The sequence below is a fragment of the Anguilla rostrata genome, chromosome 15, assembly GCF_018555375.3.
Source record: "Anguilla rostrata isolate EN2019 chromosome 15, ASM1855537v3, whole genome shotgun sequence".
Lineage (NCBI taxonomy): Eukaryota > Metazoa > Chordata > Actinopteri > Anguilliformes > Anguillidae > Anguilla > Anguilla rostrata.
In genome coordinates, this window is record NC_057947.1 from 4,567,833 (window position 1) to 4,594,062 (window position 26,230).

A 26,230-nucleotide genomic window follows, 5' to 3' on the forward strand; every position below is an offset into this window, starting at 1 on the left:
AAATATTAGCTTGTTTTAAGTTACTTTTTACTTGACAAGTGAAATTGTCTTACCTTATTGGAAAATCTTGAAATTAGTGAAACTGACAATAATTTTGTCTTATTTAGCAAAAATAAGTGATAGAATAAGCCTAAATATAAGACTAAAATACTTGTAAAGGTTGACTTACGTTTTGCAGTGTGTCATGCTCAGTCGACATGGCCTGCTGTAGGGGTTTTGTGGGCTAAATCCAGGCCTCTGAGCTCTCCTCTGTGTGTGCTGTGATCTTCAGGGGACATCCCAGATCTGTTCAGCGAGAAGGAGCTGGACCTGATCACCTGCTCTATCCGCACTGAGCTCTCCTCTCTGTGTGCTGTGATCTTCAGGGGACATCCCAGATCTGTTCAGCGAGGAGGAGCTGGACCTGATCACCTGCTCTATCCACACTGAGCTCTCCTCTCTGTGTGCTGTGATCTTCAGGGGACATCCCAGATCTGTTCAGCGAGGAGGAGCTGGACCTGATCACCTGCTCTATCCGCACTGAGCTTTCCTCTGTGTGTGCTGTGATCTTCAGGGGACATCCCAGATCTGTTCAGCGAGGAGGAGCTGGACCTGATCACCTGCTCTATCCGCACTGAGCTTTCCTCTGTGTGTGCTGTGATCTTCAGGGGACATCCCAGATCTGTTCAGCGAGGAGGAGCTGGACCTGATCACCTCCTCTATCCGCATGGAGCTTCGTGGCCTGGGCCAGCTGGACACCAGAGAGAACTGCTGGCAGTTCTTCATCGAGCGAATCCGCCGGCAGCTCAAGGTCAGGCCTGTCGACGGGCTCCCGCAGTTTTCCAACCGCAGTTTAGAACTGATTGTGGGAAAACATGAATGCCCTCTGGACAAATTATAAATGTTTCAGCTGTATAATATTCTCCGATGTAATGCATTTATTTTGGCTATTGTGATTGTTACACTACAAATTGCTGCTTTCCAGAATGTAATGCAGTCAGGATACATTTTTGTTATGTTTTGGTGAAATATCTTTCAATTCTTTATATGTAGTTGATTTGAATGTTTCCCCCACTCAGTATCTCCTCCATAACCTTTTCAGGAAGGAGCGAAACCCTGCTTTTTTTGGGCATTGTCCGTTACATTCATGCGTGTCACACACAGGTGGTCCTGTGCTTCTCGCCCGTGGGCTTCACTCTGCGCACGCGTGCCAGGAAGTTCCCAGCGCTGGTGAACTGCACCGCCATTGACTGGTTCCACGCCTGGCCGCAGCAGGCCCTGCGCTCGGTCAGCAGCACCTTCATCCACAGCCTGGAGGGCCTGGAGGTGAGGAGCGCCGCTGGGCCTCTCACTGCCTGCTCCTCATCCAACTGTAGGGCTACATTTTTACAAATCCATTTACATTTGGTACCCAAAGTGACCATGTCCAATTCACACCCCAATTTGGAATGACCAATCGTTTACAAGCATAGCTGTGTTCACGTGCGACCTACACTGTATATTTGGGAGAGTGTAGACATCCAAATTGTCGCCAGCTGCTTCTTTTCACACCACAAACTACAGCTAAGCTCACACAAAGTAGGGTAGGAGGAAGACCTTTCATATGTGGCTTTAGCTTGCAGTCCACGAGTGCCCAAATGGCCAGCAGGGGTTGCTAGATAGCGATGAATGTGGATCCCTAGCTGACTGAACCCTACCATACCCTGGGCAATGAAATCACTGATCTCATATTGCTTTTTGGAGCTACTGGCCACAGTCAACACTGGCATGATCTGGATTTAATCCGAGAATTAGATGTACTTTTATGAAAATTATAAAAATTAATAATTCGACAATAAACACTGGTTTGCTTGAAGATTTATGTATGCATGAGTATGGTGCAGAAACTTTGGTACTCACTAAATCAGTCTCATTATGCTTTTCAGAACAGTCACTGATGTTTCTTAAAGTACTGAACCATGATTACGTTGTCTAAGTAAAAATCGTGTATGATTTAGTTTTTTGTGCTGTTGTAAAACTGCCTTATCAGAATATGTGCAAGCTGACTGCATGTCAGTCCCATGGTCAGACACAGCTGTGCCGTGTTCTAGGAGAGTTGTGTGGTAAACATGCCGCTTTTCCTGCCTGTTAACCTCCCGATCTGCTCCCAGCACATTAACCCAGAGTCATTTAGGAGTTTAGACACTTCTGCTGGCAGGACTGTCAGTGTGAATGTGAACTAGATGCTGCAGAATTCATTACTGCCACTCACAATCAGTTTATGACGGTAATGTATAATCCACGATGACAGAAACAAGTGTAATTAGAAGGCAGACAGAAGCTATGCCATCGGTCAGCATAGAAACGATGAGCATCCGTTATGAAAGAGGGGTGGACACCCTGCTGAAGCCAGGAGACTGGATTATAATATCGCCCCAAAACTGGGCAGAGCTTTTCCCGCTACACTGAGACCCCCATTGGGAAACTGCACAGGTTTCAGTGTAGCCTTGCAGTGGAATCTCTTCCTCCATTGTGAACACATTATCCATCTCCATTGTGAACACTGTACGCAACAGTTTTATTTCCAGAGGGGTTTTCTCTCTACTGAAAACCATGTTTTGAAGTATAAAATTGATTTTGCCCTCATATGTGCAGTGTTACTGATATTTCCTTGCACATTTAATTCTTTTAGCTCTTAAAATGACCAATAAAATGTAGTGCCTTGTTAAATCTGTACTCGTATTCTTAACTCGCATAGCCCGAAGTGAAGGATTCCATAAGCGAGTTCATATCCTACGCGCACACCAGCGTGAACGAGGTGAGCGCCAGGTACCAGCAGAACGAGAAGCACTACAACTACACCACCCCAAAGAGCTTCCTGGAGTTTATGAAGCTCTACGGCAACCTGCTGGGCAAGAAGAGGAAGGAGCTGACCCAGAAGATGGAGAGGCTGGAGAACGGGCTGCAGAAGCTGCAGAGCACCGCCCATCAGGTGAGCCCCTCCCACGTCCTACACGTCTGGTGTTCTTTCTAAGAAACGCCCTCAGTGCATTAAGCCTCAAAAAGCACTGTGCCCGCCCAAGGCTGTGGTGTCTTTCCCGAGCGAATGATGAGCTGCTGTGTCCGGCTCCTTCAGGTGGAGGATCTGAAGGCGAAGCTGGCCGTACAGGAAGTGGAGCTGCACCAGAGGAACACGGACACGGAGGCGCTCATCGCGAAGATCGGCCAGCAGACTGAGAAGCTCAATCAGGAGAAGGCCATCGCAGATTCTGAAGAGCAAAAAGTGGGTGTGCTCACCCTGCTGAGAACCATTATTATTATTATTATTATTGTTGTTGTTATTGTTATTATTGCCATAACCATTGTCAAATAATTATCATTTATCATAGTCATCATGACTACTGAGAGTTTTGAAGTTTATTTGGTCCACAGGGAACACTGCCCCCTCCTGGTCAACCAATATGACTTAGATCTGCTTAGCTTCTGTACTAACAGCCTAGCCATGCTTAAAATCAACACTAACCAAGCCCAGCCCTGCTTAGCATGAGTCACTGGGCATGTTGAGTGAGTGAGAGTAGTGTATGTATGTGACAGTGCTCAGAGCTGCTTGTGCTGGTGGTGAAGAGTTGCTACCCATCTGTGTGCCGCAGGTGGCAGCCATTCAGGCCGACGTCACAAAGCAGCAGAAGGAGTCCGAGGACGACCTGGCCAAAGCCGAGCCTGCCCTGCAGGCTGCTAACGCCGCACTCAACACCCTGAACAGGGTGTGTCCCCCCTGCCCTACTGAGCTGCATCTGCTTCACCTTCCACACCTGACTGTGCCTGTGTCTTATAGTACTGACTCTACCTGTGTTTTAGAGCACTGACTCTACTTGTGTCTTACAGTACTGACTCTACCTGTGCCTTACAGTACTGACTCTACCTGTATCTTACAGGACTGACGCTACCTGTGTCTTACAGTACTAACTGTACCTGTGTCTTACAGGACTGACTCTACCAGAGTCTTACAGTACTGACTCTACCTGTGTTTTAGAGCACTGACTCTACCTGTGTTTTAGAGCACTGACTCTACTTGTGTCTTACAGTACTGACTCTACCTGTGCCTTACAGTACTAACTGTACCTGTGTCTTACAGTACTGACTCTACCTGTGCCTTACAGTACTGACTCTACCTGTGTCTTACAGTACTGACTCTACCTGTGTCTTACAGTACTGACTCTACCTGTGCCTTACAGTACTGACTGTACCTGTGCCTTGCAGTACTGACTGTACCTGTGTCTTAATGCAGCTGAACCTGACGGAGCTGCGCACCTTTCCCAACCCTCCTGGGATTGTGTCCAACGTGGCGGCCGCTGTGCTGGTCCTTCTGGCTCCACAGGGCCGCATTCCCAAGGACCGCAGCTGGAAGGCAGCCAAGGTGTACATGAGCAAGGTAAGAGGAAATAACCCAACAATAACCCAACAGCATGCTCCTGAGCTGGGCAGAGATAACCCAACAATAATCCAACAGCATGCTCCTGAGCTGGGCAGAGACAACCCAACAATTCCTGAGCAGGTCAGAGATAACCCAACATTGGGGTCCCCAGAAGGACAGCATAAGAGGCTCAGATTGGACACTTAATCTCCTGCACCCAATGAAAGCTCTCACTTTAAATAATGTGGAAATTAAACCATCTGCATGTAGTTTTAATTGTGAGCATACAATGATGCTTGCATTACACAATATTATAGAATTGTTTGATTTCTAAATACATCATATTGCAGCAAAACAGATTTTGGCTGTTTTTAACACTTCTTCTCCAGGTTTGGCTTGAATTAATTGGCCCTGGGCCCCCATATTCAATGATTTGGTGGGTGTACAGTCCAGAGGGGATGAATAGGTGTTCATAGTGACAGTCTCCCTGGCTTTTAGGTGGATGACTTCCTGCAGGCCCTGGTGAATTTTGACAAAGAGCACATTCCGGAGGCCACCGTGAGGGTGGTGCGGGAGGAGTACCTGAGCGACCCCGAGTTCAACCCCGAGTTCGTGCGCCAGAAGTCATCGGCCGCTGCGGGGCTGTGTGCCTGGGTGATCAACATCGTCCGCTTCCATGAGGTGCGCCTGCCTGGGCCTCCTCCCCCGTTCACCCTGTGCTGACTGTGCCTCCTCCCCTGTTCACCCTGTGCTGCCTGTGCCTCCTCCCCCGTTCACCCTGTGCTGCCTGTGCCTCCTCCCCCGTTCACCCTGTGCTGCCTGTGCCTCTGCCCCCCGTTCACCCTGCGCTGCCTGTGCCTCCTCCCGTTCACCCTGTGCTGACTGTGCCTCTGCCCCCTGTTCACCCTGTGCTGACTGTGCCTCTGCCCCCTGTTCACCCTGCGCTGCCTGTGCCTCCTCCCGTTCACCCTGTGCTGACTGTGCCTCTGTCCCCTATTCACCCTATGCTGACTGTGCCTCCTCCCCCGTTCACCCTGTGCTGACTGTGCCTCTGTCCCCTATTCACCCTGCGTGAATAGTTGTATTTCAAAATAAACAGGACCGCTGACAAATTTTCTAAATGTGGATATGCAAAAATGCATTTATATAGGCAACTCAATCAATAGCAGTGTTTTAACTCATCAATAGCAGTCTTTCAGAATTAGCCTACATGCAATGCAAAGAATAGACTCTAGGTCGTCCCAGCACATGGTTTGAATTGCAGTATGAGCAGCGAATCACCTATCCACATGAATCCTGATCTCCCCTACTATGTTTGGTCATTTTTCATCATGTTTATCACTGATAAAAAGAATAATCACAAGTGGACATACTCATTTTTGTCAGCACTGACTCATCTTACATAGTGGAGCAAAATTAATTTCCATTGCTTAACTGGATACTGTAACTGATCATTTTTGCCACAATGTGTCTTCTTGTTTTTTTTTTGTCTCACCTGATATTCCTGCGTTCCTGTCCTGCTGGTACCATTCAAAGATGTTTGTGAGTATGATTTCCATTTGTTGTTCTGGTTCATCATCATCATCACTGAGTTCAAATGTCTTCGGAGTGATTTTGTGGCTGTCGGCCTATAGCAGAGATCTGTGTAATAGAAGAGAAAGAACTGTAGCGCCACCTAGATTGACCAGACAGTAGTAGTAATTATAGAGCCACTTTTCATTTGGAATAGTGTTAGTATAGTTTAAGCATGCAAGCTTGTTTGTGAGAAACGGCTGGCTTCTTTTCCAATGTCAGCTAATTAGTGAACAATTTCTGTTTGCATAGAATGTTACTTGTCTGAGGAAATGTGTGAATAATTGATAGAGCCATTGTTGAGGTTTTGTGCTGTTGCCCCTGCTGGGTGCTGATTGGTTGCGGCGGAGCAGCTGATGGGGGGGACTCGGCATTAAGTGCTGATTTGTTGTGGCGGAGCAGCTGATGGGGGACCCAGTGCTGAGTGCTGATTGGTTGTGGTGGAGCAGCTGATGGGGGACCCAGAGCTAATTGCTGATTGGTTGTGGTGGAGCAGCTGATGGGGGACCCAGTGCTGAGTGCTGATTGGTTGTGGTGGTGCTTTGTTTCAGGTGTACTGTGAGGTGGAGCTGAAGAGGCTCTGTCTGGCCCAGGCCAACGCTGACCTGATCGAGGCTGCAGACAAGCTGGAGGTCATCCGCCGGAAGCTGGCTGTGAGTGGGGGTTGGGGGGGACAGGCTGGAGGTCATCCGCAGGAAGCTGGCTGTGAGTGAGGGTTCGGGGGGGGGGGGGGGCAGCATCTGAGTCCAACCACCTGCGAACAAAACACACAACGCTCAAAACACATGCAGATGTCCTTCTCATACTCATACACATACACAGAAGAACAGATAAATCATGCTAAGCTATAGCCAGCTAAGGTACTGTATATAAAGGTCCCTCTAATTTAATACTATTTCTACGTGATGATACTAATACCCTATTTAGGATGAAATCTGCATTTTGCTAATGATTTTGTCCTGTAAGCTGTGGATTGTTTAGCACAGTAGTCATCTACTGCTCCCAAACTGACAGTCCCCCCCCCCTTTTATTATCAGAGGTGGAATAGCCCTCCTCACTTTCGATGAATACAGGAACTTTTTTAAAAAGGCTTTTGGACAATACTTTTTCAGTAAATATTGTTCTAGGGCCATGGCCACAGTTCGTGTAGAAAGAACCTGCTCTTTTTTGAAGATTTAAATCCCTTTAATATGCAGATTATAAGAAGTTTTAAAATGATGTGCATAATGATTCATGCTTCAGACCTATATTTTAATTTCACAGGTAAACGTGGCAGATAGAAACCATATTTAATCAACTTAATGACTACGTTCATTTAACCTTGGCTGAACATCAGGAATTTTAACCTGTTTAATTGGATACATAATTTCCCAGAATGAACAGAGAAGATTTACCCCCATTCAAAGGCTCTCACTGACAGCAGTACGACCTGCTGCAATTTCAGTTGATATGTATTCCTCCCACCTACCATTGCCATAGTGATAGCTAAGAATGGCACCAGGGCACTGTCTGAGCTGGTATTGAAAAGAGTCTCTGGATTAGTCAACCACACAGCGTCCCTACTAAAGACAGAAAATATGCAGCCAACTACACATTGTCCTCGCTAAAGACCAGAAACAGGCAGCCAATAACACAGTGTCCCTGCTAAAGACCAGAAACAGGCAGCCAATAACACAGTGTCCCCACTAAAGACAGGAAAAAGGCAGCCAATCACAGTGTCCCCGCTAAAGACAGGAAAAAGCTAGCCAATCACACAGTGTACCTCTGTGTTTTAAACGGGACGTGTATGACACCATGAGTTTCCCCTTGTGGAATAATAAAGTTCACCTTGACCTTGACCTTGATTATTATTATTATTATTTTTTAAATGATTATTTCAGTAACATGCTTCCCTAGGAGCCTTTGCCTGAGGTACTGAATAATATTATGAGTTTCACTGTCTGAAGGAGGCCTAATGTTGATGCTAACAGTCTTACAGTTTATGGGGGTATTCATCATTGCTACAGGAGCTGGATAACAGCTTGGGCACTCTGAAGGCAGCCTTTGAGAAAGCCACCTCAGAGAAGCTGCGGTGTCAGGATGAGGTCAACAGGACCAATAAGACCATTGAGCTGGCCAACCGCCTGGTGAAGGGCCTGGAGGTGAGGTTCTGCCGGATATGACCGTGTCTATGTACACCCAACACTCTGTTCCTTTACACACTGGATCTGACCGTGTCTGTGAAAACCCAACACAGTGTTCCTTTACACACTGGATATGACCGTGTCTGTGAAAACCCAACACAGTGTTCCTTTACACACTGGATATGACTGTGTCTATGTACACCCAACACTCTGTTCCTTTACACACCGGATATGACCGTGTCTGTGCAGGCCCGAAACAGTGTTCCTTTACGCACCGGATATGACCGTGTCTGTGCAGACCCAACACTCTGTTCCTTTACACACTGGATATGACCGTGTCTGTGAAAACCCAACACAGTGTTCCTTTACACACCGGATATGACTGTGCCTGTGTAGACCCAACACTCTGTTCCTTTACACACTGGATATGACCGTGTCTGTGAAAACCCAACACACTGTTCCTTTACACACTGGATATGACCATGTCTGTGTAGACCAAACACAGCATTCCTTTATACACCGGATATGACGATATGACCGTGTCTATGTAGACCCAACACGCTATTCTTTTACACACCGGATATGACCGTGTCTGTGTAGACCCAACGCACCATTCCTTTACACACCGGATAAAACATGTGCGCATGTGACGGACACTTACGTACTCGTGTGTTTCAGTCAGAGAATGTGCGCTGGGCCCACTCTGTGGCTCAGTACCATGAGCAGGAGAAGACTCTTTACGGGGACGTTCTCCTCACCTCCGCCTTCATCTCCTACGCTGGCTCCTTCTCCAAGAAGTACCGGCGCGAGCTGGTGGAGACCCTGTGGTTGCCCTTTCTCCGCAGCCAGAAGGTGAGATTATTACCCTGCTTTCTCCACAGATTTTTTTTAGTTGTTGCCAATTTCCAATCCAACAGGCCTCCCTCTCATCTGTGAGATCCATTGCAACCCCAGGGGATCTCATTGACCTCCTCTGCTGCTAGCACATTCCCCCCAATCCCAGAGGCCCAAAGGCTAGCATTATAGCCTCCTCTGATGCTAACATTTCCACTGCAATTCCAGTTGGTGAAGGGTAAAATTAGCCTCCTCTGATGCTAACATATCTGCTGCAATCCCAGAAGGCGAAGGCTAGCATGAACCTCCTCTGAGCTAGCACATCCCCAGTCCAGTATGCAGATTAGTCTTTCTGTGGAAATACATACTAAATTGCTATATATATCTTTCACATATCGACCCTAAGTTTTCTTTTAACTATAGAGCCCTATAGTGATGTTGACATTTTTTTCACTACCCTCAGTTTTTCAGATTATACAGGTTTACTCAATACATAACTCTTCTTGCAACTGATCATTTTTTTCACGAGGTGTGGGTGGAATCCATAATGCTACAAGAATATCACACTGGTCTTGATTCAGCCGTAATTTGTCCATAATCTTGTTTCAGCAATAAATGTGAGCGTTCATTTTTTACTTAAACAAATGCTGCTTGAAAAGTTCATTTTATGCCTTGCTGATCTTGCCAAACCGTGTCTGTGAAGGAGTAAGTGAATGATGGTGTTCATTTGTAAGTAGGTCACATTTGGGAGTGTGGTCTTCCCTGTTAGATTCCCATTCCCATGACTGAGGACCTGGAGCCAGTCAGAATGCTGACAGACGATGCCACCATTGCCAAATGGAACAATGAGGGCCTGCCCAGCGACAGGATGTCCACGCAGAACGCCACCATTGTCACCAACTGCGAGCGCTGGCCCCTCCTCATCGACCCCCAGCTGCAAGGCGTCAAGTGGATAAAGAGTCGCTATGGCGCCGACCTCAAGGTCATCAGCCTGGGGCAGAAAGGGTGAGCTTCACCCAATGGTGTAGCAGGTCTATGAGCGTAATGGGAGTGCCAGCCAATGGTGTAGCAGGTCCATGAGCATAATGGGCATGTAGGCCAATGGTATAGCAGGTTCATGAGCATAATGGGCGTGTAGACCAATGGTGTAGCAGGTCCATGAGCATAATGGGCATGTAGGCCAATGGTGTAGCAGGTTCATGAGCATAATGGGCATGTAGACCAATGGTATAGCAGGTCCATGAGCATAATGGGCATGTAGGCCAATGGTGTAGCAGGTCCATGAGCATAACAGGGGTGTCAGCCAATTGCATAGTGTTTACAGGAGAAATAAGGACAGTGTTCATAGAGCATATAAGGGCAGTGTTTATAGAGCATGTAAAGACTTTTTATAGAGGATATCAGGGCAATGTTTATAGAGCATGTAAGGGAAGCATTTATAGAGCATGTAAGGACAGTTTTTATAGGGCATATAAGGACAGTGTCTGCAGAGAATTGTGTAACATCTAATTCACCAATTGACTTGTTTTGAGCTCTAGGAAACTTCAAAGGGCTCGGCCAGCATGGCCTAGAGATAAGACAGAGAGCAGGAACTGGGGGGTAGCCATTAGAGGTGTGAATGTGTGTGTGTGCATGGGTATGGGTGTGTATGTGTGTGTGTGTCAACAGGGGTGGCCTGGGAAACCACACACTGGCATACCTCATACTGTTAAGAATCTATACCTTAAAGTGGTTAGTACATCTACAGGCACTATTTGGGAGTTCATGGACCAGCCCAGACCAGAATAAGTAGATATAACTAGATAGACATGTGGGCCTTTCTTTGAGTTTCAGTTTAATTGGAAGTTGGCATCTGGCATTCTACATTTCATCCCTGGTCTTTTCTGAGTATTCTGCTGTCTTCTGGTTTTTAAATTTTCGTTGTGGCATATATTTGGGATTAACTTTGGCGAAACAAGCCATGGTTTTGTATCTTCTTTCAAATTGTGACATGTTTATTTTACATGTTGAATAAGTGAGGTGTTTTAACTGTTGATGCACTTGTGTTTGGTACCGAACCTTAAATGGGGGTGTTAGTTGTTAAAATTGTTGGATTCAGAAAACAAACCTATTTTACTTAATCCTCACTTCCCCAACACAACATAAGAGCAGACTTCGTAGAGCAAACATGGAAAGTGTTCACAGAAGATATCGGGGAATCTTTTGTACTAACCTTTGTGATTCTGCAGGTATGTGGATGTTATTGAGCAAGCAGTGGTCTCAGGACACCCAGTCTTAATTGAGAACCTGGAGGAAACAGTTGACCCAGTGATTGATCCTCTTTTAGGGAGATACACCATAAAGAAGGGGAGGTAGGAGCATATATAAATAACTATATAACTATATAAATCTCATCCCTAAACCCTTCAGTGCACTGTGACTGTATAAATCTCATCCCTAAACCCTTCAGTGCACTGTGACTGTATAAATCTCATTCTGAAACCTTTCAGTGCACTGTGACTGTATAAATCTCATCTCCAAACCCCTCAGTGCACTGTGACTGTATAAATCTCTTTCCTATACCCTTCAGTGCACTGTGACTGTATAAATCTCATCCCTAAACCCTTCAGTGCACTGTGACTGTATAAATCTCATCCCTAAACCCCTCAGTGCACTGTGACTGTATAAATCTCATCTCCAAACCCCTCAGTGCACTGTGACTGTATAAATCTCATCCCTAAACCCCTCAGTGCACTGTGACTGTATAAATCTCTTTCCTATACCCTTCAGTGCACTGTGACTGTATAAATCTCATCCCTAAACCCCTCAGTGCACTGTGACTGTATAAATCTCTTTCCTATACCCTTCAGTGCACTGTGACTGTATAAATCTCATCCCTAAACCCTTCAGTGCACTGTGACTGTATAAATCTCATCCCTAAACCCTTCAGTGCACTGTGACTGTATAAATCTCATCTCCAAACCCCTCAGTGCACTGTGACTGTATAAATCTCTTTCCTATACCCTTCAGTGCACTGTGACTGTATAAATCTCATCCCTAAACCCTTCAGTGCACTGTGACTGTATAAATCTCATCCCTAAACCCCTCAGTGCACTGTGACTGTATAAATCTCATCTCCAAACCCCTCAGTGCACTGTGACTGTATAAATCTCTTTCCTATACCCTTCAGTGCACTGTGACTGTATAAATCTCATCCCTAAACCCTTCAGTGCACTGTGACTGTATAAATCTCATCCCTAAACACTTCAATGCACTGTGACTGTATAAATATCATCCCTAAACCCTTCAGTGCACTGTGACTGTATAAATCTCATCCCTAAACCCTTCAGTGCACTGTGACTGTATAAATATCATCCCTAAACCCCTCAGTGCACTGTGACAGTATAAATATCATCCCTAAACCCCTCAGTGCACTGTGACTGTATAAATATCATCCCTAAACCCCTCAGTGCACTGTGACAGTAAAAATCTCTTTCCTATACCCTTCAGTGCACTGTGACAGTAAAAATATCTTTCCTATACCCTTCAGTGCACTGTAACTGTATAAATCTCATCTCCAAACCCCTCAGTACACTGTGGCTGCTTTATTCCTCCTGTGGGAATCTTTTGATCTTCTGCGAAGGTTCATCAAGGTGGGTGATAAAGAATGCTACTTCCACCCGGCCTTCCGACTCATCCTGCACACCAAGCTGGCCAACCCGCACTACAAGCCCGAGATCCAGGCCCAGACCACCCTCATCAACTTCACGGTGACCCGGGACGGCCTGGAGGACCAGCTCTTGGCTGAGGTTGTCAACCTGGAACGGCCGGACCTGGAGCATCTTAAGGTGGGCCTCCCCATGACCCCCCTCCCCAAATCCCTGTAAAGCAGTGCTGCTGCCTCCTCTTCAGAGTTTATGGAGGGTGGAGCTATATGGGCCGGTGCTGTCATGAGTGATTGTGAGGTTGGGGTTAGGGTTAGGAAAACAGCAGCTTGAAGAAAGGTTAGAAAATGAGTTCTGTGAGTTAACAGTGCATTATATCATAATAAACGTATCATATGAAAGCCTGTTTTTTTTGGTTGTATTCCTAAACTTGAACTTGGATCTATTGTCTGGGCACTTTTAGGGGTGATGTACAGGAAGATGTGACTTAGGGAAGCCATTCATAGGCTGTGTATTTTCCATGGTCAGATAGGACTGGTTTAAGACCTTATGAAGACGAGCTGGTCGGTACCTGAGCCGTTGTGACTGGAGGCGTTTTTGTTTTTGTAGTCGGATTTGACCAAGCAGCAGAACTACTTCAAGATCGAGCTGAAGCAGCTGGAGGACGAGCTCCTCACCAGGCTGTCCGCCGCTGAGAGCAACTTCCTGGGGGACAACCTGCTGGTGGAGAAGCTGGAGACCACCAAGCACACCGCTGCTGAGATTGAGATGAAGGTACGCACAGCAGAGCAGCTAACGCTGAGGCACAGTCTGAATCGCTGTACCCGGCCAACAGCAGATACTACGGGAGCAGACCTGGGTCAACCTGTACTAGATCATTGGGCACACCGTTCTCCACTAAAATAAATTTGAATGGTGTCAAAAGTTGGTCACTTTGAAATTGGTAGAGGTTTGCGTGGAACAGCATAGGGCTGATTTTGGCACAATGACAATAAGCTCAATATAACTCTTGAATGGATTGTTAAAGATCCAAAACCAGCTTCATACATTGAACTCACAAAGAAAGAACTATAGTAATACCTTTGTACTTGTTTTTCTACATCCTGGCCAACTTTCCCACTTGGCTGTGCTATTGCAGTAAGAAATTGTCTATGCTGTTCTTTATTTTGTGTATTTTGTGTGTGTATGTTTGCGTGTGTGTGTGTGTCTGTGCGCCAGTGAGTGTGCGTGTGCGTTTGGGTGTGTGTGGGCGTGAGCATATGTGCGTATCTCCGCATGATGTGAAACTGGACAGTAACCAGTTCCTGTCGAATGACTGCACTCTCTGTGTTGTAGGTCCTGGAGGCGAAAGTTAACGAAGTAAAAATTAACGAGGCCCGTGAGCACTACCGTCCCGTGGCCGCGAGAGCATCGCTGCTCTACTTCATCATGAACGATCTCAACAAGATCAATCCCATGTACCAGTTCTCCCTCAAGGTAAGACTAATGCACCCGGTACAGCCCTGCTGTCCCAGTAGCGGTGAGAGGACCCTGGCCCGTCATTCCATCGGCTGTCCTCCTCGCTCTCCAGGCCTTTAACATGGTGTTGCACTCTCTCCTCTGTCCTCCTCGCTCTCCAGGCCTTTAACATGGTGTTGCACTCTCTCCTCTGTCCTCCTCGCTCTCCAGGCCTTTAACATGGTGTTGCACTCTCTCCTCTGTCCTCCTCGCTCTCCAGGCCTTTAACATGGTGTTGCACTCTCTCCTCTGTCCTCCTCACTCTCCAGGCCTTTAACATGGTGTTGCACTCTCTCCTCTGTCCTCCTCACTCTCCAGGCCTTTAACATGGTGTTTCACTCTCTCCTCTGTCCTCCTCGCTCTCCAGCCATTAACATGGTGTTGCACTCTCTCCTCTGTCCTCCTCGCTCTCCAGGCCTTTAACATGGTGTTTCACTCTCTCCTCTGTCCTCCTCGCTCTCCAGCCATTAACATGGTGTTGCACTCTCTCCTCTGTCCTCCTCGCTCTCCAGGCCTTTAACATGGTGTTGCACTCTCTCCTCTGTCCTCCTCACTCTCCAGGCCTTTAACATGGTGTTGCACTCTCTCCTCTGTCCTTCTCACTCTCCAGGCCTTTAACGTGGTGTTGCACTCTCTCCTCTGTCCTTCTCACTCTCCAGGCCTTTAACATGGTGTTTCACTCTCCTCTGTCCTTCTCACTCTCCAGGCCTTTAACATGGTGTTGCACTCTCTCCTCTGTCCTCCTCGCTGTCCAGGCCTTTAACATGGTGTTGCACTCTCTCCTCTGTCCTTCTCACTCTCCAGGCCTTTAATGTGGTGTTGCACTCTCTCCTCTGTCCTTCTCACTCTCCAGGCCTTTAACATGGTGTTTCACTCTCTCCTCTGTCCTTCTCACTCTCCAGGCCTTTAACATGGTGTTGCACTCTCTCCTCTGTCCTCCTCGCTGTCCAGGCCTTTAACATGGTGTTGCACTCTCTCCTCTGTCCTTCTCACTCTCCAGGCCTTTAACATGGTGTTGCACTCTCTCCTCTGTCCTTCTCACTCTCCAGGCCTTTAATGTGGTGTTTCACAACGCCGTGCACCAGGCCGCGCCCTCAGACCATGTCAAGACCCGGGTCAACATCCTCATCGACAGCATCACCTTCTCCACCTTCAACTACATCAGCCGAGGCCTGTTTGAGAGGGACAAGCTTACCTTCAGTGCCCAGCTGACCTTCCAGGTGAAGCTCTATCGTTTAAAATTTTTTTTGCTTTTGATGACCAGACGGAATCTAACCTCGGCTCTCTCTCGAATCTGCAGCTTCTGCTCATGAGTAAAGAGATCGATGTCAGAGAGCTGGACTTCCTGCTCCGGTTCAACATCGATCACAGCTACATCAGCCCTCTGGACTTCCTGTCCAACTCGGCATGGAGCGCCATCAAGGTACATCCAGGGCCTGAAAACTTCCCAAAACTCAGTACTTTTAGCATCCCCCAGTTGGAACTGTGACTTTCCATGCAAACTGAGACTTGGTCAAAACGATAGATGCTTTGTAAACTGCATGAATAACCACTGCAGTGTCTGTGCATGAGGAGCCCTCACAGCCGTGCCCTCTTCCTGCCGCTCACCCCTAGACCATGAGCTTCACGGACGAGTTCCGGGGCCTGGACAGGGACATCGAGGGCTCCCCCAAACGCTGGAAGAAGGTGGTGGAGTCCGAGTGTCCGGAGAAGGAGAAGTTTCCGCAGGAGTGGAAGAATAAGAGCTCCCTACAGAAGCTCATCATGATGCGCGCCCTCCGCCCTGACAGGATGACCTATGCTCTCAGGTAGGCCCTCCGCCCTGACAGGATGACCTATGCTCTCAGGTAGGCCCTCTGCCCTGACAGGATGACCTATGCTCTCAGGTAGGCCACCTGGACAGACAGAATGACCTATGCTCTCAGGTAGGCCACCTGGACAGACAGGATGACCTATACTCTCAGGTAGGCCACCTGGACTGACAGGATGACCTATACTCTCAGGTAGGCCACCTGGACAGACAGGATGACCTATGCTCTCAGGTAGGCCACCTGGACTGACAGGATGACCTATACTCTCAGGTAGGCCACCTGGCCCAAATAGAATGACCTATGCTCTCAGGTAGGCCACTTGGACCAACACAATGACTTATACTCTCAGGTAGGCCCTTCTGCACAGACAGAGTAATATATGCTCTGAGGTAGGCCACCTGGACAGATAGAATGACGTATCCCTCAGGTAGGCCACCTGGACTGACTGAATAACCTATACTCTCAGGTAGGCCACCTGGACTGACAGAATGATGTATGCTGCACACCTTCCTCCTCCCTCCTGCACTGAACCTCAGCCTCAGTACGCTGTGAGCGCTCTGTTTCTGTAGCCTGTGTGAGTGCTGTGTCTCTCTCCTTATGCTGACATTTTATTTGCAGCTTTGCAGTGCTGGTCCCTGGCACACGACGGTAGAAATTTGTTTTTCCACAGGAACTTTGTAGAGGAGAAGCTGGGAGTGAAATACACCGAGGGGCGCAAGACGGAATTTGCCAAATCGTTCAAAGAGAGCGGGCCCGCCTCCCCCGTGTTCTTCATCCTGTCCCCTGGGGTGGATCCGCTCAAAGACGTGGAGGCGCTGGGTAATGCTAATAATTTTCTCTGTTAATAACACAGGCTGTGTGCTTATACTCTACCCTGTGTACGTACAGAGAGGATTGCTCTCAGCATTCTGAAATCAGGTGTTTGCCCTGGAGTAGATTTTCACACACATTTGGGATTTGTTAATCTGCTGGGATGACTCTATTTCTGTATCACCCTTAGGTGGAAGCATATTGCTATTTGAAGTGATATAATTACAGTTATTCATCTATTATTCATCTGTTGATTTACAAGGCTTCTTATTTCAGTTATCTGCCATATTTTAAGTGAATGTGCCTATTTCAAATCCAGCCATGTGTAAGAGAAGCATACCCATACTGATGAATCTGCTGTGTGGATTGCCCTGAGTTCTGTTGGGTTTCCGTGGCGACGCAGGTCGGAAGCTGGGGTTCACCATTGACCTGGGGAAGCTGCACAATGTGTCCCTGGGCCAGGGGCAGGAGGCGGTGGCTGAGGTTGCCATGGAGAAAGCATCCAAGGAGGGACACTGGGTGATTCTGCAGGTGCCAGGCCTCAGGGTTCAGCCTCCTTCACTTACACACACTGCAGCACTGATAGCACAGCCTTCCTGGGGTTCATACTGGGGGTTCAGTCAGATGGAACTTACAATGATACTTTGATATCAGCAGTAGAGATTTTTGAGAATTTTTGCCTGACTGAATGTTTGGGAAATAAAAACCGGAAGTGAAGTGTCTCGTTCTAATTATATTTATTATATCATGTATGTATAGATAATATAATAATGGTATGGTAATTGACATACCGCACGTGTGCGTTTGTGTGCGTGCTTGTGTGTGTGTGTGTGTGCGTGCCTGTGTGTGTGTGTGTGTGTGTGTGTGTGTGTGTGTGTGCGTGCCTGTGTGTGTGTGTGTGTGTGTGTGTGTGTGTGTGTGACAGAACATCCACCTGGTGGCCAAGTGGCTGGGCAGCCTGGAGAAGCTGCTGGAGCGCTGCAGTGAGGGCAGCCATGTTGACTACCGCGTGTTCATGAGCGCGGAGCCCGCCCCCACCCCCCAGGAGCACATCATCCCCCAGGGCATCCTGGAGAACTCCATCAAGATCACCAACGAGCCGCCCACTGGCATGCTGGCCAACCTGCACGCTGCCCTCGACAACTTCGACCAGGTGACGCCCCCCCTGGGCCACTCCTCCGAGACACGCCCACATTCTGTCGCCAGAACTGCTGCACTTATGAAATATTCTGTCTAATGTTGGTCTCATAGCAAGAGTTACATTTAAATAAAATTGTTACATTGAAGATTCATTGACTTTTGACATTTTTCATATTGCACTTTATGTTACTTAGAAAAATGAAATATGGTGTTTAACAGTGTTTTGAAATCATGTATGTTACATTGCCATGTATTTTCTTTTATTTGTTACGGGAAAAACAAACAAATTATTATTATTGTTTTTGTTATTGCTATTATTATTAATAAACCTGGTAGCAGATGTACTGCACACAAAGTTAAATGTTCAAACACACATTTTTACAGCTCCAGGGCTGCACACACATTTCCATTTGGTAGGATTCTTCTGGACAATACAATCGAGGACAGTTTTAATGAACATACTGTTCATTAAACAACTGCAGAACAACTGCAGAGACTTGCATTGCTTCTCCCAGAGTATGCTTTAAGGAAAATTAAATGCAGCTTTCTCTGTTGCTACAGTGAATATGGTGTCCCATTGACATTGCATATAATAGGAGACCTGTTGATTGCCTAGTAAATCATTTATAAACTGTTCATGCCTTTATGGAAAAGTGATTTGTGTTTAATAAGAGCACACACACATTTAATCTCAGAGCAGCAGCGATGTATAACGGTAAATTGCACTTTTTAACAGTCCAAAGATTGTCACACTATGAGCTTATGATGCATGTCACTGCTGTTGCTATGTACAGTCCCCCACCCCCACCTGTTCCTTTCTCAGCCACATCAGACCTCTGCATCGGCCTAAAGGATAGTGGAGTGCAGGGCTCATGCAGGAAATTAAGTAGGAAGTTACTACGTTAGAGGATAATGGACCTTGGTGGAAGTGACAGCTGTCCTGGTCCGGTCCGGTGGTTGATTGTTCTCCTCGTCCGCGTGCAGGATATCCTGGACCAGTGCTCGCGGGAACAGGAATTCAAGACCATCCTCTTCTCCCTCTGCTACTTCCACGCCTGCGTGGCGGAGAGGCGGAAGTTCGGGCCGCAGGGCTGGAACAGGAAGTACCCCTTCAACACCGGCGACCTCACCATATCCGTCAACGTCCTCTACAACTACCTGGAGGCCAACTCGCAGGTGAAGTGTCGAGCTCACTGAAGCCAGCGGCAGGCGTGGTGAACACAGTAATGCTATTATATTAATGACATAATCATTTGTGTAACATAGTCATAATATAACACAGAAAATGGCGATCGATGCCTTTATGCCGCAGGTACCCTGGGAGGACCTGCGCTACCTGTTCGGGGAGATCATGTACGGGGGTCACATCACTGACGACTGGGACAGGAGGCTGTGCCGCACTTACCTGGAGGAGTACATGCAGCCCAACCAGGTAACAGGCCTGCTTGTGTGAGTCTGTGCACAGGTACAGGTGTGTTCTCAAAGTATAGTTTGACCTGGAAATTGAACCTGGAAACCTTCACTGTGGAAAAGCTCATGCTGAGAAAGTTAGCTAGGAAGGCTTTTTAAACCTGGCAAGGAATTGCCTGTATTACAGCTCCCTCTTCTGGCACTTTGGGGAACTAATGATTATGTTGTGACAAAATTGCTGATATGATTTTTTACAGGGGAAAAAAATAAAACAGTTCCTTTTGTTTTCACATGTAAGAATACATACAGACTGCAAGGAATCCATTTTGCTGTTGGTAACATTGATCTTGTGTCATGCTCAGTTTGACAGGAAACTGGCTCTGGCTCCAGGTTTTGTAGTTCCGTCCAACCTGGACTACCAGGGTTACCATGGCTACATTGATGAGATGCTTCCTCACGAGAGCCCGGTGCATTACGGCCTGCACCCCAACGCGGAGATCGAGTTCCTCACGGTGACCTCCGACAGCCTGTTCCACACCCTGCTGGAGCTCCAGTCCAGAGACTCAGTGATGGGGGAGGGGGCGTCCCAAACCATAGAGGAAAAGGTCTCCGATCTCGCCGCTGCAAGACAGACAGGATCACCGGCCTTCCTGCACAGTCGCTCTGCCACCTGTCTAACACTGAGACCAGCCAGAATACATCAGCCCAAACACCAGCCAGAAAACAACAACCCAAACACCAGGATCCCACGATACACCCACGCCAACACGACCCAGCCTGAAAAGATCAGCCCAAACACCATTGAGCGATTGTCTGGCAGTCAGAGGGTTGCCGGTTCAAACCCCGGCCTGGGCGTGTCGAAGTGTCCTTGAGCAAGACACCTAACCCCTAACTGCTCTGGAGAATGAGAGGCATCAATTGTAAAGCGCTTTGGATAAAAAGCGCTATATAAATGCAGTCCATTTACCATTACCATTCACACCAGCCAGAAAACATCAGTCCAAACACCAGCATGATGCATCCCATGACACACCCACACCAACACGACCCCAGCCAGAAAACAGCAGTCCAAACACCAGCATCCCACGATACACCCACGCCAACAAAACCCTAGTCTGAACACAACACAAAAAGCTGCTATTTATTTAACGACCGACATGGAGATTGGTCACAAGTGGAATTAATACATGTTTAATGCTCTGCAATTACCCGTTTAAAATCTTGAGACAAGATCACTGAAAAAACTGTTACGTTTTGTAATTTACCTGTTGAATGTGGGGGAATAGATTACTGTCCCTTTCTAAAATACAGTGATTGACTCTTCAGGTAAAAACAATCCTAGATGATATCCTGGAGAAATTGCCGGAAGAGTACAACATGTCAGACATCACCTCCAAAACAGCAGAGCGATCCTCGTACATCCTAGTGTGCTTCCAGGAGTGCGAGCGCATGAACATGCTCATCAGCGAGATCCGTCGCTCCCTCAGAGAGCTGGACCTGGGACTAAAGGTGAGTGTCCGTGCCTCTCTTAGCTCTGAGACTGAAGGTGTGTGTCTGTGCCTCTCTTAGCTCTGGAGCTGAAGGTGTGTGTCTGTGCTTCTCTTAGCTCTGAGACTGAAGGTGTGTGTCTGTGCCTCTCTTAGCTCTGGGGCTGAAGGTGTGTGTCTGTGCCTCTCTTAGCTCTGGAGCTGAAGGTGTGTGTCTGTGCTTCTCTTAACTCTGAGGCTGAAGGTGTGTGTCTGTGGTTCTCTTAGCTCTGGAGCTGAAGGTGTGTGTCTGTGCTTCTCTTAGCTCTGGAGCTGAAGGTGTGTGTCTGTGCTTCTCTTAGCTCTGGAGCTAAAGGTGTGTGTCTGTGCTTCTCTCAGCTCTGAGGCTGAAAGTGTGTGTCTGTGGTTCTCTTAGCTCTGGAGCTGAAGGTGTTTGTCTGTGCTTCTCTTAGCTGTGGAGCTGAAGGTGTGTGTCTGTGCTTCTCTTAGCTCTGAGGCTGTAGGTGTGTGTCTGTGCTTCTCTTAGCTCTGAGACTGAAGGTGAGTGTCTGTGCTTCTCTTAGCTCTGGAGCTGAAGGTGTGTGTCTGTGCTTCTCTTAGCTCTGGGACTGAAGGTGAGTGTCTGTGCTTCTCTTAGCTCTGGAGCTGAAAGTGTGTGTCTGTGGTTCTCTTAGCTCTGGAGCTGAAGGTGTGTGTCTGTGCTTCTCTTAGCTCTGGAGCTGAGGGTGTGTGTCTGTGGTTCTCTTAGCTCTGGAGCTGAAGGTGTGTGTCTGTGCTTCTCTTAGCTCTGGAGCTGAAGGTGTGTGTCTGTGCTTCTCTTAGCTCTGGAGATGAAGGTGTGTATCTGTGCTTCTCTGAGCTCTGGGCCTGAAGGTGTGTGTCTGTGCTTCTCTTAGCTCTTGGATTGAGAACCGCGGGGGTACTGAGAATAGCCCCCCGTTGGTGACCTGGTGTGGTCCCTCCATTGGTGATGTGTAGCTGTCGCTCACTGACTCTCTCTCTGTTAGGGCGAGTTGGCAATTTCCTCAGAGATGGAGGAACTGCAGACGGCCCTTTTCTTTGACAACGTCCCCCACACCTGGACCAAGCTGGCGTATCCGTCCGCACTCAACCTGGCGCTGTGGTGAGTGGCAGGACCACCTGCCCCCTATGGCAATGCCAGGATCTCCCCTCCTCATTTTGGGTACTGAAAGTTCCATTAAAAATGTCCAAGAACTTGGCAACGGGCATCACTTTAGACAGAACGAAGGACTTGGCATCTTCGGTGCTCCTCATTTAGTAGTTGCATTTGCATTTGTAATCCATGGGTTGTGTACTTTTTATTTTAGAACAGGCAAGCCTCATCATCACCATGCCCCACCATTAATGAATCATAGCACTGATTTAGACCTCAGGAATTACTGGTTCTGTCCACTGCACTTTTCCAATATGGAGCCATTTGAAGTTTGAAACTGTCATTGCAGAGATAAAAGTAGGTCCTGTTCATGCAGTGCTTTCTGCTGAAGAGCCCTGGACTGTTTTGGGAGCTGTGTTTGTACACACGGCACTCCAGGAGTGCAGTTAGACAGGCCCTGCCCCTGTGCTCACCTGTCACCTGTCCACAGGTACAGTGATGTACTGCTACGATGCAGGGAGTTGGACAGCTGGACGCAGGACCTGGTGCTGCCCACCGTGGTGTGGCTGTCGGGACTCTTCAACCCCCAGTCCTTCCTTACAGGTACCCGCCATTCACCAGCCAATCACCGTTCCCCACTGACCAGCCAATCACCCTTCCCCATTCACCGGCCAATCACCGTTCCCCACTGACCAGCCAATCACCCTTCCCCATTCACCGGCCAATCACCGTTCCCCATTGACCAGATAATCGCATTACCCCACTCACCAGCCAATCACAGTAACCTCACTCACCAGCCAATCACAGTACCCCACTCACCAGCCAATCACAGTACCCCACTCACCAGTCAATTAGAATACCAAAACACCAGCTAATCGCAGTACCCCACTCACCAGCCCACCACAGTACCCAGTCGCCATACCCCATTCACCAGCCAATCACCATACCCCAATCACTGTATCCCAAAAATAAATATCGTATTTTACATCTGGTAATCACCAGATCAGCTCAAAGCTTGAAAACCATTACCCTAAATATTCATCATTGCAAAGTGGATGATCACTGGTGATTCATAATTCAGGTATTTTCCAGTGCGTCATTATTTTCTGAGAGAGGTGACCTCACCTCATGACCTCATAGTGAGCATACGCGTTGTTTCCCAGCCGTGATGCAGAGCCTGGCCAGGAAGAACGAATGGCCCCTCGACAGAATGAACCTGACCGTCGACGTCACCAAAAAATTCAAGGAGGATTTCAACCAGCCGGCTCGAGAGGGGGCGTACGTGCATGGCCTTTTCATGGAAGGTGGGCGTTCGCACCCCTACGCACTAAAGGACAATGTGGGAGTTTGTTTTCAAATGAGGGCTTATTGTGGATGTAATGCATGTGTATGTATTTGGAATGCTTACTTTAGTTCTCCGTTGGGAAAGTTAACTTGCTCTCGTGCTTTAGCGATGTCGCATCATTACCCGTGCGACTGGGAGCATTGTTTGCCAGCTCTGCCACTATTGCTCGTATTAGTCAGGTGAATTAACTTAAGTTTCTCCTACATGAAAGCTGCTCTGGTCTTGCTAAATGATTGCGATGTAAAGTAATGAGTAAGAACCTCTACTGAATGAATGCAATGCATTGGATAGGAGCATCTGCTAAACGAACGTAATGTCATGCAATAATTAGAATCTGGCGTTAATGTTTAAACATTCCCAGCGAATAACAGCTGAAGTAGCCGTGCCAGCAGAGAACAACACTGGGGCTCATTTGTGCAGATGGGGATTAATTACAATGTTAAGCGGTCTCTGACTCAGAGTGCCTAAGATGCTGTTTGCGTGACGTGCTGGCGGAAAGGAGGAGGTAGTTATTCCAGTACCACCTGACCTGAGAGAACTCGTGGGGCATTTTACAGAGGAGCGTGACTGGGAAAGGCAGGGGGGTGGGGCTGGGGTTGGGGGGCAAAAGGCTTTGAAAGTACAGAGTGATTTAAAGGAGCAGTATTCCCGTTAGATGCTACTAATTGTTTCCGGCCCATTAGAGCTAGTTATCTAATGAAATGTTCCAGCAGGCTGGCCATAGATCATAGCTCTTTCAATAGAGCCAGGATGCAAGAAGGGTAACGGGCCCTCCCCTTTCTCTCCCTCTCCCCCACCCCCACCCCCCCAGGGGCCAGATGGGACATCCAGGGGGGAAATATCGCCGAGGCCAGGCTGAAGGAGCTCACGCCGAGCATGCCCGTTATCTTCGTCCGGGCCGTCCCCAACGACCGCCAGGAGACCCGCAACATCTACGAGTGCCCCGTCTACAAGACCAAGCAGCGGGGCTCCACCTACGTGTGGACCTTCCCCCTGAAGACCAAGGAGAGGCCGGCCAAGTGGGTGCTGGCGGGCGTGGCTCTGCTCCTGAGTGTGTGAGGTTAGCGGGATGATGTGGCTCTGCTGAGTGTGTGAGGTTAGCGGGATGATGTGACTCTGCTCCTGAGTGTGTGAGGTTAGCGGGATGATGTGGCTCTGCTGAGTGTGTGAGGTTAGCGGGATGATGTGGCTCTGCTGAGTGTGTGAGGTTAGCGGTATGATGTGACTCTGCTCCTGAGTGTGTGAGGTTAGCGGGATGATGTGGCTCTGATGAGTGTGTGAGGTTAGCGGGATGATGTGGCTCTGATGAGTGTGTGAGGTTAGCGGGATGATGTGTCTCTGCTGAGTGTGTGAGGTTAGCGAGATGGTGTGGCTCTGCTGAGTGTGTGAGGTTAGCGGGATGGTGTGGCACTGCTGAGTGTGTGAGGTTAGCGGGATGATGTGGCACTGCTCCTGAGTGTGTGAGGTTAGCGGGATGATGTGGCTCTGCTGAGTGTGTGAGGTTAGCGGGATGATGTGGCTCTGCTGAGTGTGTGAGGTTAGCGGGATGGTGTGGCTCTGCTGAGTGTGTGAGGTTAGCGGGATGGTGTAGCTCTGCTGAGTGTGTGAGGTTAGCGGGATGATGTGGCTCTGCTCCTGAGTGTGTGAGGTTAGCGGGATGATGTGGCTCTGCTCCTGAGTGTGTGAGGTTACGGGATGATGTGGCTCTGCTGAGTGTGTGAGGTTAGCGGGATGATGTGGCTCTGCTCCTGAGTGTGTGAGGTTAGCGGGATGATGTGGCTCTGCTCCTGAGTGTGTGAGGTTAGCGGGATGGTGTGGCTCTGCTCCTGAGTGTGTGAGGTTAGCGGGATGATGTGGCTCTGCTGAGTGTGTGAGGTTAGCGGGATGATGTGGCTCTGCTCCTGAGTGTGTGAGGTTAGCGGGATGATGTGGCTCTGCTCCTGAGTGTGTGAGGTTAGCGGGATGATGTGGCTCTGCTCCTGAGTGTGTGAGGTTAGCGGGATGATGTGGCTCTGCTCCTGAGTGTGTGAGGTTAGTGGGATGGTGTGGCACTGCTGAGTGTGTGAATGTGAGGTTAGCGGATGATGTGGCACTGCTGAGTGTGTGAATGTGAGGTTAGCGGGATGATGTGGCTCTGCTGAGTGTGTGGGCGCTGTGTCTGCAGCCTGTGATATTCATTCAAAAGGAAAAATTACTTATTTTTTTGTAGCATTCTTGTCACTCTTTGCATAGTTTTATGTTTATGTTCATTTTCCACTGAAACACATATTTCAGCATGGATCTGTTTAAGGACATGTTAATGCATTTATTTCACCCTTGTTCTTCAAAAAAAAAAAAAAAAAAGCGTTTCCATCCATTCAGAAGGAACATTTTTGTCACTTTTTGGACGTAAGACTTTAGTCATGTGTATTTTGTTCATTTTCCAAAGAAACATATTTAATAATAAATATCTTCTAATTAATTTTATTTCATTTATTTCACTTTGGTTGTTGAATTGAAATGTCCCATCCATCCAAATAAAAAAATGCCCATTAAATTCCTTTGTGTTTTTGGGCATAATATATATAATGCATATAATATACATATAATCTTATGTATTTTACTAATGTTACACTGAAACACATTTCACCATAAATGTCTTCACAGACATACAGTATAAATGCACTTATATCACTCTGGTTTTTAATAAAAATGTTTTCCCATCCATCGAAATGAAAAAGTACATCTGTTGCATTTTTGTCAATTTTTGGACATGTATAAAATACAGTCTTATGTATTTTATGATTTTCCCCAAAACACATTTTTCATCATAAATGTCTTCACTATTATTTTTCTTTCATTTGTTTCACTGCAGTTGTTAAATAAAGATGACCACATCAGTCTGCCTGAAAAAAGTTTGCTTATTTCCCTTTGGTATACATTTTCATTTTAAATGTCAGAAAACTAATTTTCTTTCATTTATGTCACCTTAGACCTTAACCAGTGGTAATTACATTAACCGGGGGTTACATATGTTATATAAATACTTTATTGAATTAATAGGTTTATTACTAGTCCTAATATGTGGTCCC

The 26,230-nt window shown here is 47.5% G+C and overlaps 2 protein-coding genes across 2 annotated transcripts; both read left to right on the forward strand.

Moving 5' to 3' along the window:
* The first annotated feature begins 265 nt into the window (after positions 1 to 265).
* On the forward strand, positions 266 to 5,095 carry LOC135241260 (dynein axonemal heavy chain 11-like). Its single transcript, XM_064311494.1, has 7 exons — positions 266 to 790; positions 1,144 to 1,305; positions 2,717 to 2,950; positions 3,095 to 3,241; positions 3,609 to 3,722; positions 4,247 to 4,390; positions 4,871 to 5,095. The coding sequence occupies exons 1-7, from the start codon at positions 707 to 709 to the stop codon at positions 5,093 to 5,095; spliced, it is 1,110 nt and encodes a 369-aa protein (XP_064167564.1). The 5' UTR covers positions 266 to 706.
* A 3,694-nt stretch (positions 5,096 to 8,789) lies between these two features.
* On the forward strand, positions 8,790 to 26,007 carry LOC135240949 (dynein axonemal heavy chain 11-like). Its single transcript, XM_064311024.1, has 20 exons — positions 8,790 to 8,919; positions 9,671 to 9,906; positions 11,130 to 11,252; positions 12,524 to 12,728; positions 13,155 to 13,319; positions 13,881 to 14,021; positions 15,092 to 15,262; positions 15,343 to 15,465; positions 15,657 to 15,850; positions 16,524 to 16,672; positions 17,067 to 17,194; positions 17,589 to 17,816; positions 18,788 to 18,979; positions 19,116 to 19,235; positions 19,576 to 19,818; positions 20,540 to 20,722; positions 21,708 to 21,823; positions 22,305 to 22,417; positions 22,978 to 23,118; positions 23,971 to 26,007. Exons 2-20 carry the CDS (start codon positions 9,683 to 9,685, stop codon positions 24,216 to 24,218), a joined length of 3,207 nt encoding a protein of 1,068 aa, XP_064167094.1. The 5' UTR covers positions 8,790 to 8,919; positions 9,671 to 9,682; the 3' UTR covers positions 24,219 to 26,007.
* The last annotated feature ends 223 nt before the right edge of the window (positions 26,008 to 26,230 follow it).